The sequence below is a fragment of the Strongylocentrotus purpuratus genome, unplaced genomic scaffold (genome assembly GCF_000002235.5).
Source record: "Strongylocentrotus purpuratus isolate Spur 01 unplaced genomic scaffold, Spur_5.0 spur5_scaffold_15, whole genome shotgun sequence".
Classification (NCBI taxonomy): Eukaryota; Metazoa; Echinodermata; class Echinoidea; order Camarodonta; family Strongylocentrotidae; genus Strongylocentrotus; species Strongylocentrotus purpuratus.
This window is the reverse complement of record NW_022145600.1, coordinates 9,682,229-9,699,528: the sequence shown is the minus strand read 5'-3', so window position 1 is coordinate 9,699,528 and position 17,300 is coordinate 9,682,229. Positions and strand designations below refer to the sequence as shown.

General features: G+C 35.1%; 2 protein-coding genes across 4 annotated transcripts; one reads left to right on the top strand and one right to left on the bottom strand.

The window, feature by feature from the left end:
- Positions 1-4,266: 4,266 nt before the first annotated feature.
- Positions 4,267-6,474, top strand: LOC105442107. Of its 2 annotated transcripts, XM_030985525.1 has the most exons (3): positions 4,267-4,923; positions 5,226-5,354; positions 5,535-6,474. In XM_030985525.1, exons 1-3 carry the CDS (start codon positions 4,761-4,763, stop codon positions 6,380-6,382), a joined length of 1,140 nt encoding a protein of 379 aa, XP_030841385.1. In that variant the 5' UTR covers positions 4,267-4,760; the 3' UTR covers positions 6,383-6,474. The 2 variants fall into 2 exon arrangements, with proteins under 2 accessions (XP_030841385.1, XP_030841386.1); XM_030985526.1 differs by lacking the exon at positions 5,226-5,354.
- Positions 6,475-14,126: 7,652 nt separating this feature from the next.
- LOC115924012 lies at positions 14,127-16,318 on the bottom strand. Of its 2 annotated transcripts, XM_030985523.1 has the most exons (3): positions 15,673-16,318; positions 15,242-15,370; positions 14,127-15,066 (listed from the first exon to the last, which is right to left on the bottom strand). In XM_030985523.1, the coding sequence occupies exons 1-3, from the start codon at positions 15,833-15,835 to the stop codon at positions 14,219-14,221; spliced, it is 1,140 nt and encodes a 379-aa protein (XP_030841383.1). In that variant the 5' UTR covers positions 15,836-16,318; the 3' UTR covers positions 14,127-14,218. The 2 variants fall into 2 exon arrangements, with proteins under 2 accessions (XP_030841383.1, XP_030841384.1); XM_030985524.1 differs by lacking the exon at positions 15,242-15,370.
- Positions 16,319-17,300: the final 982 nt, after the last annotated feature.

Genomic DNA, 17,300 nt, shown 5'->3' with positions numbered 1-17,300 from the left:
ACAAGCACTCACATAGAAAGCTATATATGGGACAACACACATGGTGTCGGGGCTAGTACTACCTTGATTTCCTTGTCTTTCTATGCTCATTACTCAGCCAGTATACATTTTCTTTCAAAATTGTTTGGCACATGTCATTTATTTGTAATCTTGAACATTCAGTGTAAGTTTCGTTTGATTCTGTGAGAATTTTTTAATTTTTTTTTACCAGTACTGGAGTTTATCTTTAATATCAACTCTTTATAAGACGGGGCCCTGGTCTGGGGGAAAGACCGCGTGCATTTGATTTGATTATGAGAGAAAAAAATAACATTAAATCAGGCGACATGCTATGACGATAAATGTTTCGTTTTCCATCCATTTGACTTCGGATTGGTATAATAAATGGTAAGCAAATAATATTTACGATGAAGAAATTCAGAGAAAATCGAACCTTCTCCGCAAAACAGACAATGTTTTGATAGATGCACACAAAGATCGATCGATTTTTCACCGTAGCGCCGTGTCAATAGCGTAGTACAGGGGCTACAGGGGCGCGCGCCCCTCAATAAAATGACCCATTAAATTAAAATAAAATAAAAAATGAAAAGGGAGAGGGGGAGGAAATATGAAAACAATGCTACGACCTCCTCCTGATTGATGCCTCTTTTACTTTTTTGTAGATTTACATTTCATCCACCGACAAAGCCCCCCCCCCCCCAAAAAAAAAAAAAAAAAACTAAAAAAACGCCCCCTCCCCATGATGGTGAAGCCCCCTCAATGTCTGGATCCATACTACGCCACTGTCGTAACATTAACATTCATCAGTAAAAACGATCGGTGGATATTGGGTTCTTCATTATCATAGAGAGACCATAGCAGTTTCCCCAAATTTGTCATAAATTAGCATTAATAGGAGGAGAAAGTGAGGAGAAATCTTTGCAGTTTAGGTCATATTGCAGTTACTGACCTTACCTACATTATGCAGGGAGATCGGCGTCATAGCACAACATAATTTCAGAAGGAGAATGAATTTAGACACGACAGCAAAAACTTTCAAGAAACCAACTCGAGGCTCAATATCCTATTGCACTGCCTATAGAAAATTTGTAGAAACATGCTATTGCAATGTTCACATATTTCAATAGGTGATTACCAAGGCTACTGAAATTGCTTTTGGTTGATTTTTTCGGAAATAGTTTTCGGTCGTGTAACAAATCGGAGACGTTTCATTCTTTTAATTCAAATTTAGATTAAAAAAAAACATTTTGAACTGTTTCATTCTCAGTGGCGGGTCCGGTGAGGCATGGGCGAGGGAAGGAGGGTGGGGTGGCATGATCTGACGTTCCTGAAAAAAGAATTGTGTATTCCATATGCCCCATCTTCTTTGTTTGGTGGTGGTCTTTTCTTACGCTTGTTAGAGACTGCCCTTGTGAAAGACATTATACTTCCCGTTTCCCCCCTGTTTTTCCTTCTTCTTCTTCCTCTTCTCTTGTTGTTGGTTGTTTCTTTCTCAATTATTTGGATATCCCCTATCCACTCCGACGGATCTTTAGGCTTCCCGTTTTTCTCTTTCTTGTTTTCTTTTTCTTCCTCTTCTTCCTCTTCTTTTGTTGTTAGTTGTTTCTTTCTCAATTATTTGGATATCCCCTATCCACTCCCATGAAACATTATTCTTCCCGTTTTTGTTGTTGTTGTTGTTGTTGTTGGTTGGTTGTTTCTTTCACAATTTGGATATCCCTTATCCACCCCCGCAGAACGAACTTACGATCCCTCCATGACTCTGTAATGGTCCATGAGTTTGACACTATATTATGACATAAGAGCCTAATCTACCCGTTTCGTCATTCAATGCGTGATTATCAAAGCCTAATCAAACTGTTGTGATTGCGTGACCTCTGACGTTGCTGTCATATCGAGGTACCCTAATCACGCCTATCAAGTTCTGACCCGATTCTCTACACTGGCGGGTCAATGAGTTTAAAGAGACGATTGAGTTTCAGGAAGAGGTGAAAAATAATTTGTGAGCGTTATCATTGTATTATGTAAGACTTGTGGAAGAACATCAAATAAAAAATGTTCACCGAAAAACATGGCTCTTCAAATGCCTAATATTCTAAATATGGCATGTAACATTATAAAAATCGGGACGGATTGTTATGCCACATTTTCGTGTACATCTTTCTGTGTACAGTGCTTGTCACTTTAACCGAGACTGGGCCAACTTTCTTATCATTTTGATGATTCTAGAACCTTGCAGTACACACCATTACTTATATGCTAGATGATCAACCTTTTCTGATCGATTCCACAACGTTTCTTTCACAATGCAATCGCAAGACCAGAACTCAACTTTATCTTTAAAGAGAAGGTTGAGTTTTAGGAGAGGTGAAACATAATTTGTGAGCTTTTCCACTCTTTAAAAAAATGTTATAGTGGAAGGGTATCATAGATAAAAAAATATCCCCTAAAAATAATGGCTCTTCAAATGCCCTCATATTCAAAATATGACAAGTAACAGCAAAAGGCTGTGGACCACACTTTCATGCCATTATGTTTGTGTAGTCCTACATACACACTTCGGTGTACATTGCATGTGATTTTCAGCAAGACTAAAGGCCATTTTTTTTTTTTACAATTTTGATGATTAAAAAATCGCTCAGTATACACTAATACTTATGTTCTACAATCCATTTTAAATACTTTCTTTCACGATACAATCGCATGGCCAGAAGTAAATTTTGTCTTTAATGACAATTTGATTACTCCATTGTTCTGTTAGTCGTAAACAAGGTTGTGCAGCACATTCCGCCCGATGCGACAATTGCCCAGCGGTAATTACCCATATTCACCTAATTCCTAACTTCAATCCTGGACACAGCATTGCATTCACATACCCATTGTGAATTCCAAGCTTTTTGTGTTTTTTGTAACTCAAGAATGAAATGGTTGAATTAGAACCTTTGTCGAATACGTTTAGATGGAGCTTTGATATGTCAGTCCATCAAGAAACATAAATCGGAACAAAATCAATTTTTTTTTTCAAAAAAAAAAGAAAAAAAAAGAAGAAAACTTAGTAAGGGTTTGAATGATTTAGTAATACGTATAAGCTCTATTTCTCTCCTCTGTTCTTCTCTTTGATCGTGCACGCTTTAAAAATCATTAAGTTTTTTTTCAACGGTTCCAACAAACTCTTTTCACAATTCATGATCGATTCACAGAAATGTTTTAATTCATTGTTTTTTTATTTTTTTTATTTGATTTTATTTCTGCATTTTTCCAATTTATATAACAACAAAATAACAAAGAACATATAAACGTAAGGTATAATACAAAATATACATACAATGATAACTTCATTAATTTTTTTTTTTTTTTTACATATGTACATTTAATAACGAAACTTAACATATTATTATGAATTTAAAATATTATCCAAACTATCAGTTGAAAAAAGTGCAGGAGACCGCAATCATAAGCGAAGCTTGACTAGGATGGCGGCCTCAAAAAGAAAAAAAAATAATCTTAAGGTAAAACTTTTTAATAAAGTATATCTACTTTCTCTATTCTTTCACATCGAAAAATGCTTGATTGACGTCAATATTTTGAAATTAATGTTTTTGCCAATGTCTTTTTAAATCTGAAATATCCAAAGTTTGTTTCATTCAATCCTTTATCCGTTTTAAATTTGTTCATCGACGCTTGAATGACGCGGTATACAAAAAAAATTCTCTTACAATTATCTTGCGAAACGGAAAAGTTCAATCGAAAGGGGTTCCCCCGTGCAAATTGACTGTTGTTCTTTTCGTGAGAAACAACACTTGCGTGTCACGCCACACTAAATTCCTAATTGTGAAACCTAAACGTCACAACTAGTTGATGAGTTGATGAGTTCATGTAAAGTTCACACCAAATTTGTTTTGTAACTGACAAATAAAACTATTTGTAATATGACCCAACTCATTGATAACCGTATACTGTGTGAAAACTAAAGTTTTAACGAGAGGGATTTCCCTCCAATGCACAATTTTGCTCTTGCGTAAACTAACAACTTTTGTGGATCAATATTAGCGTTTTAAAAGATAACAACATGCAGCAAAGATGACAATTCGCTCATGACGTATAAAGCCGACTTCATTTTGTTGAATAGATTTTGTAAGCAAGTATAATGAGCAAAACGCATTATGTTCTATCGAAAGGGATTTTCCTCAAAAACAGTTTTGTTCGTTATTCATTGTTTACAAATCCATGATTTGAACGTGTGGATTTTGTAACGAACTATTGGTCGACTGTAAGAAGATAGGTACCCCTATATAGGAAGTGTTAATTGGCATTTCCGGTTAATTAGTTAATCCTTCCGGTTAATTAGTTAATCCTTCCGGTGACTTCCGGTAAACAATAGGGGGGTGTTAATGAGTTAATTGGGGTGTCCTTCCGGCGGAAGTTACGTAATGAGGGTACATCCCCTGGAGGAAGTTCTTTTGTTTACATCATTCATTCATTCATGGAGAGGTGGAGGATGGACGTGTGTAGGGTACGAGGGACAAGGACCAAATGACCAAACAATGGGCCACCCGGCATGTATATTGAATGTGTGTGTTACCGACCAATGAGAATGCGAGGATTTTTTTAGAAAGGAAGTGACCCAAAGTTGGTACTTGTTTGTGATTGGACGAGAGAAAATGGTGAACCTATGGGCAAGTATCATATGACATCTCACTGTCGTTGAGTCAACATCGCTTTGTTTTTGTTGTAATACTGGCCAGATTCTATAATGTACCATGATTTCTACATGTGATTTAATGCACAAGCTTCGGGCATGTACATGCCTGGAAGAAGTATCGAGTTTTCGTGAGGAATATTATGAAGACCTTGAACCAGAACAACATGCTTTGGTATTTGCAAGGTCATCCTACTTTTTGAGTTTGCAGGACTTGGAAGATGGTAAGTGTTAATCATATTTATTTATTTATTTTCATATTCATAATTGAATAATTTTGTAGTGTTACCACATCGGGTTTGCATCTGGAATTCAAGAAGGAGATTAAGCATCGAAAATCCATAATAGGCAACGATGTGACATAATGAGTGTTTTTTTTTGTTCAATGCAAATTAAATAATGATTGATATCTCCATTTGAAACATAAACTCACGTGTAAGCAACACAAAAAAAAAAGATTTATAAAGTATTATAAAGTATACGTTCAAATTATAAATTTAATTAAATTATTCAATTATACTTGTAGGGATTACCGATGATGATTTAGTGGATGTGTTCGTCGAGAACCAACAGCCCCCTCTCCCCCTAGCAACGCAGCACCAGCAAGGTCTTCCACATGACGCAGCTACTCCATGGCAACCAAATTTTGATGACGGTTAGTGTATACTTCATTTATATATACATCAATGCAAAGGATCATTGGATGAATGTTCATTTTTTTTTTTTCATGTATGAAGACAACACAATACATTGTAGCGGTTGAATGAAACTTTTTATCCGTTCTTATATATCTTTTTTTTTTTTTTTTTTTTTTTTTTTTTTTTTTATCTCATAGGCATTTCCGATGACCATTTAATGGAGATGGACATCAATACAAATAAGCCATGTGACGCAACATCAGTACCTGGCCCCTCTAACCGCCAACCAGCAGCAACAGCAGTGGCTGGACCCTCCCGCCATCCAGCATCAGCAGTGGCCGGACCCTCCCGACAACCACCAGCAGTGGCTGGACCTTCCCGTCAACCAAGAGCAGTGGCCGGACCCTCCCGACAACCACCATCAGTAGCCGGACCCTCCCACAGTCAACCAAGAGCAGCAGCAGTAGCCGGACCCTCGTCTTTTCATGTTGGGGGATCTAAGAAACGTGTTGTAGATGCACCGCCTGCAAGAGAACCCAATCTCCCTACTCATCACGTGACCAAAGTGAGTCAAAAACATGTACGCAAATACAATGCTAATGTAACTGATTACACCGTTTCTTTCCAACCCATAGAAAATAACGGTCCCATGATAGAAATGATGCCACGCGTAAATGAGATGTTTGAAAATATCATTGAAGAGATGGTTGAGGGGGTAAATGATAGAGATTTTGTTAGGATTGTTTTCAATTCCCCACAATTAGATAGACCCGTTAGTATGCCATTTGTAAGGAGGGATCAAATGAATCACGAAGCATTTGCAACCAAACTTGAGAATACTATTCAATCGAATGATAAGGTAAGCTTGGACGAAACAGTCTCTTTCAACATATTACACATGGCTATGCCAAATGGTGGTGGTTCCAATGTGAAGTGCTTAACCATCGAAGAGACATTGTCCAGAAAAAGATGCATCATCAGGATGAAGAATAAAGATAACATGTGTTGTCCAAGGGCTATCGTAACTGGCATTGCCCGGATTTAAAAACACCCTAATTTTGAGTCGATCAAACGTGGTTACAAACAGCAAAGGGAATATGCCATTGAGCTGTATAAACAGGCCAAACTTCCAGAAAATACCAAATGTGGCATCGAAGAGATTAAACTCTTCGAAAAGACGGAATTCATGGCCGGTTTCAGGGTGGTGGTTGTTTCAAAAGAGCACTTAAACTTCATTACGTATGCTGGCCCCGAAGACAGGCAGCATACCATTTATCTGTATGTTCATGACAATCACTTTGATCTCATTACATCAATGGCCGCCTTCTACAACAAGTCATATTTTTGCCACGAGTGTTTGGTAGGATACGACAAGAAACTCAGGGCGCGTTCATGCTTGATTTTGACGGCCAGAATCAGGCATCTGTTACGCGTTTAGTTTAAAACACGGTTGCGTCTTAGCTCACTTTTGTAGAATCACCGAAAAACGGCGATCACGATCGCCGATCGTAAACTCACAAAAAGATGCGTTTACAATTTGTAAACGCGTTTAAATGGGGTCAACGCACTGACCTCTAGTAGGTCTACGTAGCATGCACAGTGAAGGTTTGCGAATCCAGCTGGAAGACCAATTAAGGCCACACACGTAGAATTGCCTTGGGAGCCAGAGAAGTAAGCATGAACACTACATCGTGGAACTGCGATCACGATGAGCGTTTACGATGAGCGTTTCAGATCGCTCATTCTGCCTTCAAAATTTAAGCATGAACGCAGCCTCAGACAAGACTGCATTTTCCGCTGCAAACTTTGCAAGGGAGATGACTGCCCCGACTCCAATGACCCCGATTCCTACAAATGCATTAGCACCTGACTTGATGTACAAAGAGCATTAGCGCCTTTACACCTTCTTATTTTGTTTTCTTTAAACAAAAAAACTTTTTTATCATTACGTTTTTTCTTTTTTCTTTTAAAAGTTTCATAATATTATTATTATTATTTTTTTTTTTTTTTTTTTTGGTAGATCATTTTGCACGAACCGATCATTTTTTTTGTCCACTTTGAAGACTTGATTCTTTAAAGATGTCATTTCTTTTTCTTTAAAAAAGGTGTATAACATTTTCTTTATTAGATAATTTTGCACGAACCGATCTTTTTTGTTTCCACTTTGAAGACTTGATGCAAACAAAAAAGTGTTTACGCCTGTACGCTTTTTTTCTTAATTTATATTAACATTTTTTTTTTGTGTGTGTGTGTGTGTTAACTCTCTGTCAAGATGATATTTCTTTATCTTTAAAAAAAGTTTTATAACTTTTTCTTTACTGATAAGTTTGCACGAACCGATCTTTTTTTCCACTTTAAAGACTTGATGCAAAAAAGTCTTAACGCCTGTACGCTTTTTTAATTTGTTTTAACATTTGTTTTTTGTTTTTTGTTTAAATTTCTGTCAAGATGTTATTTCTTTATCTTTAAAAAAGTTTTAAAACTTTTTCTTTAAAAGATAATTTTGCACGAACCGATCTTTTTTTTTTTCCACTTTGAAGACTTCATGCAAAAAGATGTTAACGCCTGTACGCTTTTTTAATTTGTTTTAACATTTCATTTTTTTTGTGGTTGGTCATTTTGCACGAACGGATCATTTTTTTTTCCACTTTGATTCTCTCAAGACGTTATTTCTTTTTCTTTTAAATAAGTTTTATACTTTTTTTTTTTTTAAAGATCATTGTTGCACGAACCAATCTTTTTTTTTCCTTCCACTTTGAAGATTAGATAGAAAAAAAAAGTGTTAACGCCTGTACGCTTTTTTACAAATTTGTTTTAAATTGTTTTGATTTAACTTTCTGTCAAGACGTTATTTCTTTTTCTTTATAAGATTATTTTGCAAAACTCGATCATTCCCCCCCCCCCACCCCTTTGAAGACTTGATGTACAAAAAAAAGCATCAACGTCTGTACACTTTCTTTATTCTTATTTTTATTTTTTTAAACTTTCTGTCATTACGTTATTCTTTTCTTTAACATTTTGTATAATTTGTTGGATCATTTTGTACGAATCGATATGTTTAACCCTATTTAAAGACTTGATGCAAAAAAGTATTAATACCTGTACATTTTCTTACTTTATTTAATTTTTTTTTACTTTACGTCAAGGGCGTTATTCCTTGTTTCTATACAGACTCGACATGAATTTTTCTCTCGTAATAATGTACAAGTTCCGACAAGATTGAGAACAACTTTTATATGGTTGCATGTTTAAGAAACGATTTGTATATATATATTTTTTTTTGTCAATTTTTTTTTTAATGCACTGGACGGCCCTTTCAATATCGAATAATGATCTTCCAAGGGGGCCCTGTCTTTATAGTTCAAATGCATTTATAATGAAAAAAACATATTATATAAATTATAATACAATAGAAACAAGAATAAAGTACAAAAACATTCAAAACTAAGATTTAGAACAATGACACAGCATAACTCCCCAAAAAAGGTTTACAAAATATGACAATACTGTCATACAATATCAATATAAATATGAATCAAAAGACAGAAATCGTTTCTCAGAGGGCATTCACAATACTTATCTGTTCATATTACATCTTCAATGATAATAAAGATAATTTACTTGTACGTAAATCAGGCGATAGGGTACTCCACATGAGTGAACCTTAGTAGTGAAGGGATCTTGTAAAACAATCAGTTGTAGGTCTTGTGATTAAGAGTAGGGAATGTTCCGCATGTCTCGTATAAATGAACACTGGTACAAAATTCTCGGAATAATAATTGTTTTCAGCTCCAAAGGTATACATTTTGTTGTGTGTGGATTATATGCATATTATAGACAAAATGTGGTACTCCATTCTCCGACAAACCGATTGCCAAGAATTTTCAGATAACATAAAAAAAACATGAGGTGTAGAAATCTGCGTTAAATACAAGTCTTGCATAGTTGGGGTTTGAAATGTTTGAACTCTTGTTATGTTACATATTGCACCCGGCACCTCGCCACAGTATTTTCACAGTAGTTAATGTACGATTTACAAAAGAAAAGAGAAGAATATTATTATAGGTCATTAATAAAACACGTTTGGGACAAGAGATATCGATTGTGTCTGATAAAACCAATAGTTATTGGCAATGCAGTACATGATCTATAAATGCGACATTTCCAAAGTAGGGAAGACTTAATGATCAATACAAGTCCTGATTTATATTCGTGTTTCACTTGTTCGAGAAATGATGATATTACTGCTTCAAAGGCTGTAAAATCAGATCAATGCAGATTGTTACTAATATTCGATATTCTAGCAAGTAGTAACTGTTTGCTTCGGCAGTTTAGATGACAAGGGGGGTGGGGGTATCAATGATGATGATTATTACAAGTGGAATCTCGAAGGATAATAACATTTGAAGTAGATTGTAAAGGTTTTTTTTTCTCCTTTAAATTGGAGTTCTGCTTTAGAATAGAAGTCAGTTGAAGAACTAGGTGTTCGATAAACAATAGCAATTAAACGAAATTGTGGATATTTAAATCTTCCTTCAAACCTTAACATTTCAAGGTTCTCATGTTTTAAATCATGTTTGCAGTTGTAAATCAAATTCTAATTTCTAGTTAATATAACAAGCAACAACACTACCTGATATATTGTTATCTTTTCTTACAAGATTGTAACTACTTAAATCAAGCTCAGAATCAAGGCTTCTTGCAAGTCAAGTTTATCAAAAGGATTGTTAAACAAATGGTTTATGTGGTTAAATTCCCATCTAGTGCTATGTATATGTAAGTGAGCTATTGTAAAAAAAAAACCTTTCTATCAAAATCCAGATTTCCCGGCGAAACATTTTATTTTAGTTTGTTTAGTTTATCATTATCATAAAACAACAAGAATATCTACAGCATCATGTGAGTTAAAAGGCATATATTCCTTCACCATTAACCATACACTACTATCATCACGATCCGCGACATGAAGGTAGCCATGATTCATTGATAGTGTTGCGTTGATGAAACAAATGATCTAATTGACTGTTGCTTGTGGAATACCGTATTGTGATAATGTCAAAAACGTTGTGATTGGATAAGTATCTCGAGTCAAGTGATACAAATGTATTTATGTTTTTCTCCGTTTTTCAAATAATGCGCGAGTTTTGTGCTTGTACGACTTTCAGGGAACGTTATCAGATATATATATTTTTTAAACAATATCATGTAAAAAACAACAACATGTAGTTCCTTGAGATGGGTCACGAAAGTAAACAAGTTTCGGCGAGTGGACACTTTTCGCGAATCGTAGACTCATCGAACCGCAGTCTACGTGTGTTTCATCAACGCAACACTATCAATGAATCATGGCTACCTTCATGTCGCGGATCGTGATGATAGTAGTGTATGGTTAATGGTGAAGGAATATATGCCTTTTAACTCACATGATGCTGTAGATATTCTTGTTGTTTTATGATAATGATAAACTAAACAAACTAAAATAAAATGTTTCGCCGGGAAATCTGGATTTTGATAGAAAGGTTTTTTTTTTACAATAGCTCACTTACATATACATAGCACTAGATGGGAATTTAACCACATAAACCATTTGTTTAACAATCCTTTTGATAAACTTGACTTGCAAGAAGCCTTGATTCTGAGCTTGATTTAAGTAGTTACAATCTTGTAAGAAAAGATAACAATATATCAGGTAGTGTTGTTGCTTGTTATATTAACTAGAAATTAGAATTTGATTTACAACTGCAAACATGATTTAAAACATGAGAACCTTGAAATGTTAAGGTTTGAAGGAAGATTTAAATATCCACAATTTCGTTTAATTGCTATTGTTTATCGAACACCTAGTTCTTCAACTGACTTCTATTCTAAAGCAGAACTCCAATTTAAAGGAGAAAAAAAAACCTTTACAATCTACTTCAAATGTTATTATCCTTCGAGATTCCACTTGTAATAATCATCATCATTGATACCCCCACCCCCCTTGTCATCTAAACTGCCGAAGCAAACAGTTACTACTTGCTAGAATATCGAATATTAGTAACAATCTGCATTGATCTGATTTTACAGCCTTTGAAGCAGTAATATCATCATTTCTCGAACAAGTGAAACACGAATATAAATCAGGACTTGTATTGATCATTAAGTCTTCCCTACTTTGGAAATGTCGCATTTATAGATCATGTACTGCATTGCCAATAACTATTGGTTTTATCAGACACAATCGATATCTCTTGTCCCAAACGTGTTTTATTAATGACCTATAATAATATTCTTCTCTTTTCTTTTGTAAATCGTACATTAACTACTGTGAAAATACTGTGGCGAGGTGCCGGGTGCAATATGTAACATAACAAGAGTTCAAACATTTCAAACCCCAACTATGCAAGACTTGTATTTAACGCAGATTTCTACACCTCATGTTTTTTTTATGTTATCTGAAAATTCTTGGCAATCGGTTTGTCGGAGAATGGAGTACCACATTTTGTCTATAATATGCATATAATCCACACACAACAAAATGTATACCTTTGGAGCTGAAAACAATTATTATTCCGAGAATTTTGTACCAGTGTTCATTTATACGAGACATGCGGAACATTCCCTACTCTTAATCACAAGACCTACAACTGATTGTTTTACAAGATCCCTTCACTACTAAGGTTCACTCATGTGGAGTACCCTATCGCCTGATTTACGTACAAGTAAATTATCTTTATTATCATTGAAGATGTAATATGAACAGATAAGTATTGTGAATGCCCTCTGAGAAACGATTTCTGTCTTTTGATTCATATTTATATTGATATTGTATGACAGTATTGTCATATTTTGTAAACCTTTTTTGGGGAGTTATGCTGTGTCATTGTTCTAAATCTTAGTTTTGAATGTTTTTGTACTTTATTCTTGTTTCTATTGTATTATAATTTATATAATATGTTTTTTTCATTATAAATGCATTTGAACTATAAAGACAGGGCCCCCTTGGAAGATCATTATTCGATATTGAAAGGGCCGTCCAGTGCATTAAAAAAAAAATTGACAAAAAAAAATATATATATACAAATCGTTTCTTAAACATGCAACCATATAAAAGTTGTTCTCAATCTTGTCGGAACTTGTACATTATTACGAGAGAAAAATTCATGTCGAGTCTGTATAGAAACAAGGAATAACGCCCTTGACGTAAAGTAAAAAAAAATTAAATAAAGTAAGAAAATGTACAGGTATTAATACTTTTTTGCATCAAGTCTTTAAATAGGGTTAAACATATCGATTCGTACAAAATGATCCAACAAATTATACAAAATGTTAAAGAAAAGAATAACGTAATGACAGAAAGTTTAAAAAAATAAAAATAAGAATAAAGAAAGTGTACAGACGTTGATGCTTTTTTTTGTACATCAAGTCTTCAAAGGGGTGGGGGGGGGGAATGATCGAGTTTTGCAAAATAATCTTATAAAGAAAAAGAAATAACGTCTTGACAGAAAGTTAAATCAAAACAATTTAAAACAAATTTGTAAAAAAGCGTACAGGCGTTAACACTTTTTTTTTCTATCTAATCTTCAAAGTGGAAGGAAAAAAAAAGATTGGTTCGTGCAACAATGATCTTTAAAAAAAAAAAAAAGTATAAAACTTATTTAAAAGAAAAAGAAATAACGTCTTGAGAGAATCAAAGTGGAAAAAAAAATGATCCGTTCGTGCAAAATGACCAACCACAAAAAAAAATGAAATGTTAAAACAAATTAAAAAAGCGTACAGGCGTTAACATCTTTTTGCATGAAGTCTTCAAAGTGGAAAAAAAAAAAGATCGGTTCGTGCAAAATTATCTTTTAAAGAAAAAGTTTTAAAACTTTTTTAAAGATAAAGAAATAACATCTTGACAGAAATTTAAACAAAAAACAAAAAACAAATGTTAAAACAAATTAAAAAAGCGTACAGGCGTTAAGACTTTTTTGCATCAAGTCTTTAAAGTGGAAAAAAAGATCGGTTCGTGCAAACTTATCAGTAAAGAAAAAGTTATAAAACTTTTTTAAAGATAAAGAAATATCATCTTGACAGAGAGTTAACACACACACACACACAAAAAAAAAATGTTAATATAAATTAAGAAAAAAAGCGTACAGGCGTAAACACTTTTTTGTTTGCATCAAGTCTTCAAAGTGGAAACAAAAAAGATCGGTTCGTGCAAAATTATCTAATAAAGAAAATGTTATACACCTTTTTTAAAGAAAAAGAAATGACATCTTTAAAGAATCAAGTCTTCAAAGTGGACAAAAAAAATGATCGGTTCGTGCAAAATGATCTACCAAAAAAAAAAAAAAAAAAAAAAATAATAATAATATTATGAAACTTTTAAAAGAAAAAAGAAAAAACGTAATGATAAAAAAGTTTTTTTGTTTAAAGAAAACAAAATAAGAAGGTGTAAAGGCGCTAATGCTCTTTGTACATCAAGTCAGGTGCTAATGCATTTGTAGGAATCGGGGTCATTGGAGTCGGGGCAGTCATCTCCCTTGCAAAGTTTGCAGCGGAAAATGCAGTCTTGTCTGAGTTTCTTGTCGTATCCTACCAAACACTCGTGGCAAAAATATGACTTGTTGTAGAAGGCGGCCATTGATGTAATGAGATCAAAGTGATTGTCATGAACATACAGATAAATGGTATGCTGCCTGTCTTCGGGGCCAGCATACGTAATGAAGTTTAAGTGCTCTTTTGAAACAACCACCACCCTGAAACCGGCCATGAATTCCGTCTTTTCGAAGAGTTTAATCTCTTCGATGCCACATTTGGTATTTTCTGGAAGTTTGGCCTGTTTATACAGCTCAATGGCATATTCCCTTTGCTGTTTGTAACCACGTTTGATCGACTCAAAATTAGGGTGTTTTTAAATCCGGGCAATGCCAGTTACGATAGCCCTTGGACAACACATGTTATCTTTATTCTTCATCCTGATGATGCATCTTTTTCTGGACAATGTCTCTTCGATGGTTAAGCACTTCACATTGGAACCACCACCATTTGGCATAGCCATGTGTAATATGTTGAAAGAGACTGTTTCGTCCAAGCTTACCTTATCATTCGATTGAATAGTATTCTCAAGTTTGGTTGCAAATGCTTCGTGATTCATTTGATCCCTCCTTACAAATGGCATACTAACGGGTCTATCTAATTGTGGGGAATTGAAAACAATCCTAACAAAATCTCTATCATTTACCCCCTCAACCATCTCTTCAATGATATTTTCAAACATCTCATTTACGCGTGGCATCATTTCTATCATGGGACCGTTATTTTCTATGGGTTGGAAAGAAACGGTGTAATCAGTTACATTAGCATTGTATTTGCGTACATGTTTTTGACTCACTTTGGTCACGTGATGAGTAGGGAGATTGGGTTCTCTTGCAGGCGGTGCATCTACAACACGTTTCTTAGATCCCCCAACATGAAAAGACGAGGGTCCGGCTACTGCTGCTGCTCTTGGTTGACTGTGGGAGGGTCCGGCTACTGATGGTGGTTGTCGGGAGGGTCCGGCCACTGCTCTTGGTTGACGGGAAGGTCCAGCCACTGCTGGTGGTTGTCGGGAGGGTCCGGCCACTGCTGATGCTGGATGGCGGGAGGGTCCAGCCACTGCTGTTGCTGCTGGTTGGCGGTTAGAGGGGCCAGGTACTGATGTTGCGTCACATGGCTTATTTGTATTGATGTCCATCTCCATTAAATGGTCATCGGAAATGCCTATGAGATAAAAAAAAAAAAAAAAAAAAAAAAAAAAAGATATATAAGAACGGATAAAAAGTTTCATTCAACCGCTACAATGTATTGTGTTGTCTTCATACATGAAAAAAAAAAAATGAACATTCATCCAATGATCCTTTGCATTGATGTATATATAAATGAAGTATACACTAACCGTCATCAAAATTTGGTTGCCATGGAGTAGCTGCGTCATGTGGAAGACCTTGCTGGTGCTGCGTTGCTAGGGGGAGAGGGGGCTGTTGGTTCTCGACGAACACATCCACTAAATCATCATCGGTAATCCCTACAAGTATAATTGAATAATTTAATTAAATTTATAATTTGAACGTATACTTTATAATACTTTATAAATCTTTTTTTTTTGTGTTGCTTACACGTGAGTTTATGTTTCAAATGGAGATATCAATCATTATTTAATTTGCATTGAACAAAAAAAAACACTCATTATGTCACATCGTTGCCTATTATGGATTTTCGATGCTTAATCTCCTTCTTGAATTCCAGATGCAAACCCGATGTGGTAACACTACAAAATTATTCAATTATGAATATGAAAATAAATAAATAAATATGATTAACACTTACCATCTTCCAAGTCCTGCAAACTCAAAAAGTAGGATGACCTTGCAAATACCAAAGCATGTTGTTCTGGTTCAAGGTCTTCATAATATTCCTCACGAAAACTCGATACTTCTTCCAGGCATGTACATGCCCGAAGCTTGTGCATTAAATCACATGTAGAAATCATGGTACATTATAGAATCTGGCCAGTATTACAACAAAAACAAAGCGATGTTGACTCAACGACAGTGAGATGTCATATGATACTTGCCCATAGGTTCACCATTTTCTCTCGTCCAATCACAAACAAGTACCAACTTTGGGTCACTTCCTTTCTAAAAAAATCCTCGCATTCTCATTGGTCGGTAACACACACATTCAATATACATGCCGGGTGGCCCATTGTTTGGTCATTTGGTCCTTGTCCCTCGTACCCTACACACGTCCATCCTCCACCTCTCCATGAATGAATGAATGATGTAAACAAAAGAACTTCCTCCAGGGGATGTACCCTCATTACGTAACTTCCGCCGGAAGGACACCCCAATTAACTCATTAACACCCCCCTATTGTTTACCGGAAGTCACCGGAAGGATTAACTAATTAACCGGAAGGATTAACTAATTAACCGGAAATGCCAATTAACACTTCCTATATAGGGGTACCTATCTTCTACTGTACTAGTAACCCGGATGCGCAAATATTCCACGTCAAAAGTTGTATTGGTGAAGTCATATTTCGTTTAAAAAGAATGATCTAACCTAAGATGTTTCGCTAAAAGAGCCGTTTGTATTGTGACTTTTACAAGTATTATCATGCCACATAAGAATACTGGTAGTAATAAAAAACTTTCGAAAAATACGAATACAGTACGATATGCATTATACGCAAAAGTCGCAAAGGACTGTTAAAAGTGAAAGAAATATGAATAAGGAAGGAAGAAAATAGATAAACTTGTACCCTAAAGAAGAAGAAGAAAAAAAGGAAAAAAAGGAGAAAGAAAAAGAAGAAGAAAAAGAAGAAGAAGAAAAAGAAGAAGCAAAAGAAGAAAAAGAAGAAGAAGAACAAGAAGAAGAAGAAAAAGAAGAAGAAAAAAAAAAGAAAAAGCAAAAGAAGAAAAAGAAGGAGGAGGAAACAAGAAAGAAGGAGGCGGAAAAAGACGAAGAAGAAGAAGGGGAAGGAGAAGAAGAAGAAGAAGAAGAAGAAGAAGAAGAAGAAGATATATATTGCAGATATTTAGATAATGTTTTTCCTTCAATGATGAACTATCAAAACAATGTAAATGCTGTGACCACAATTTATATGTCCCTTGAGAAACCAATGTCAGTAGGTCCATGGTTAGAGGAACTTCTTCTTCTTCTTCTCCTTCTTCTTCTTCTCCTTCTTCTCCTTCTTCTCCTTCTTCTCCTTCTTCTTCTCCTTCTCCTTCTCCTCCTCCTCCTCCTTCTTCTTCTTCTTCTTCTTCTTCTTCTTCTTCTTCTTCTTCTTCTTCTTCTTCTTCTTCTTCTTCTTCTTCTTCTTCTTCTTCTTCTTCTCCTTCTTCTTCTTCGTCTTAAGTCCAAATTAAAGTCGATCGTAGTCTTTGTGAAACACCCCGAGGTCGTTTTGGCAATTACCACCACTATTAAAAAGTGATGCTTTTTTCCCCATCA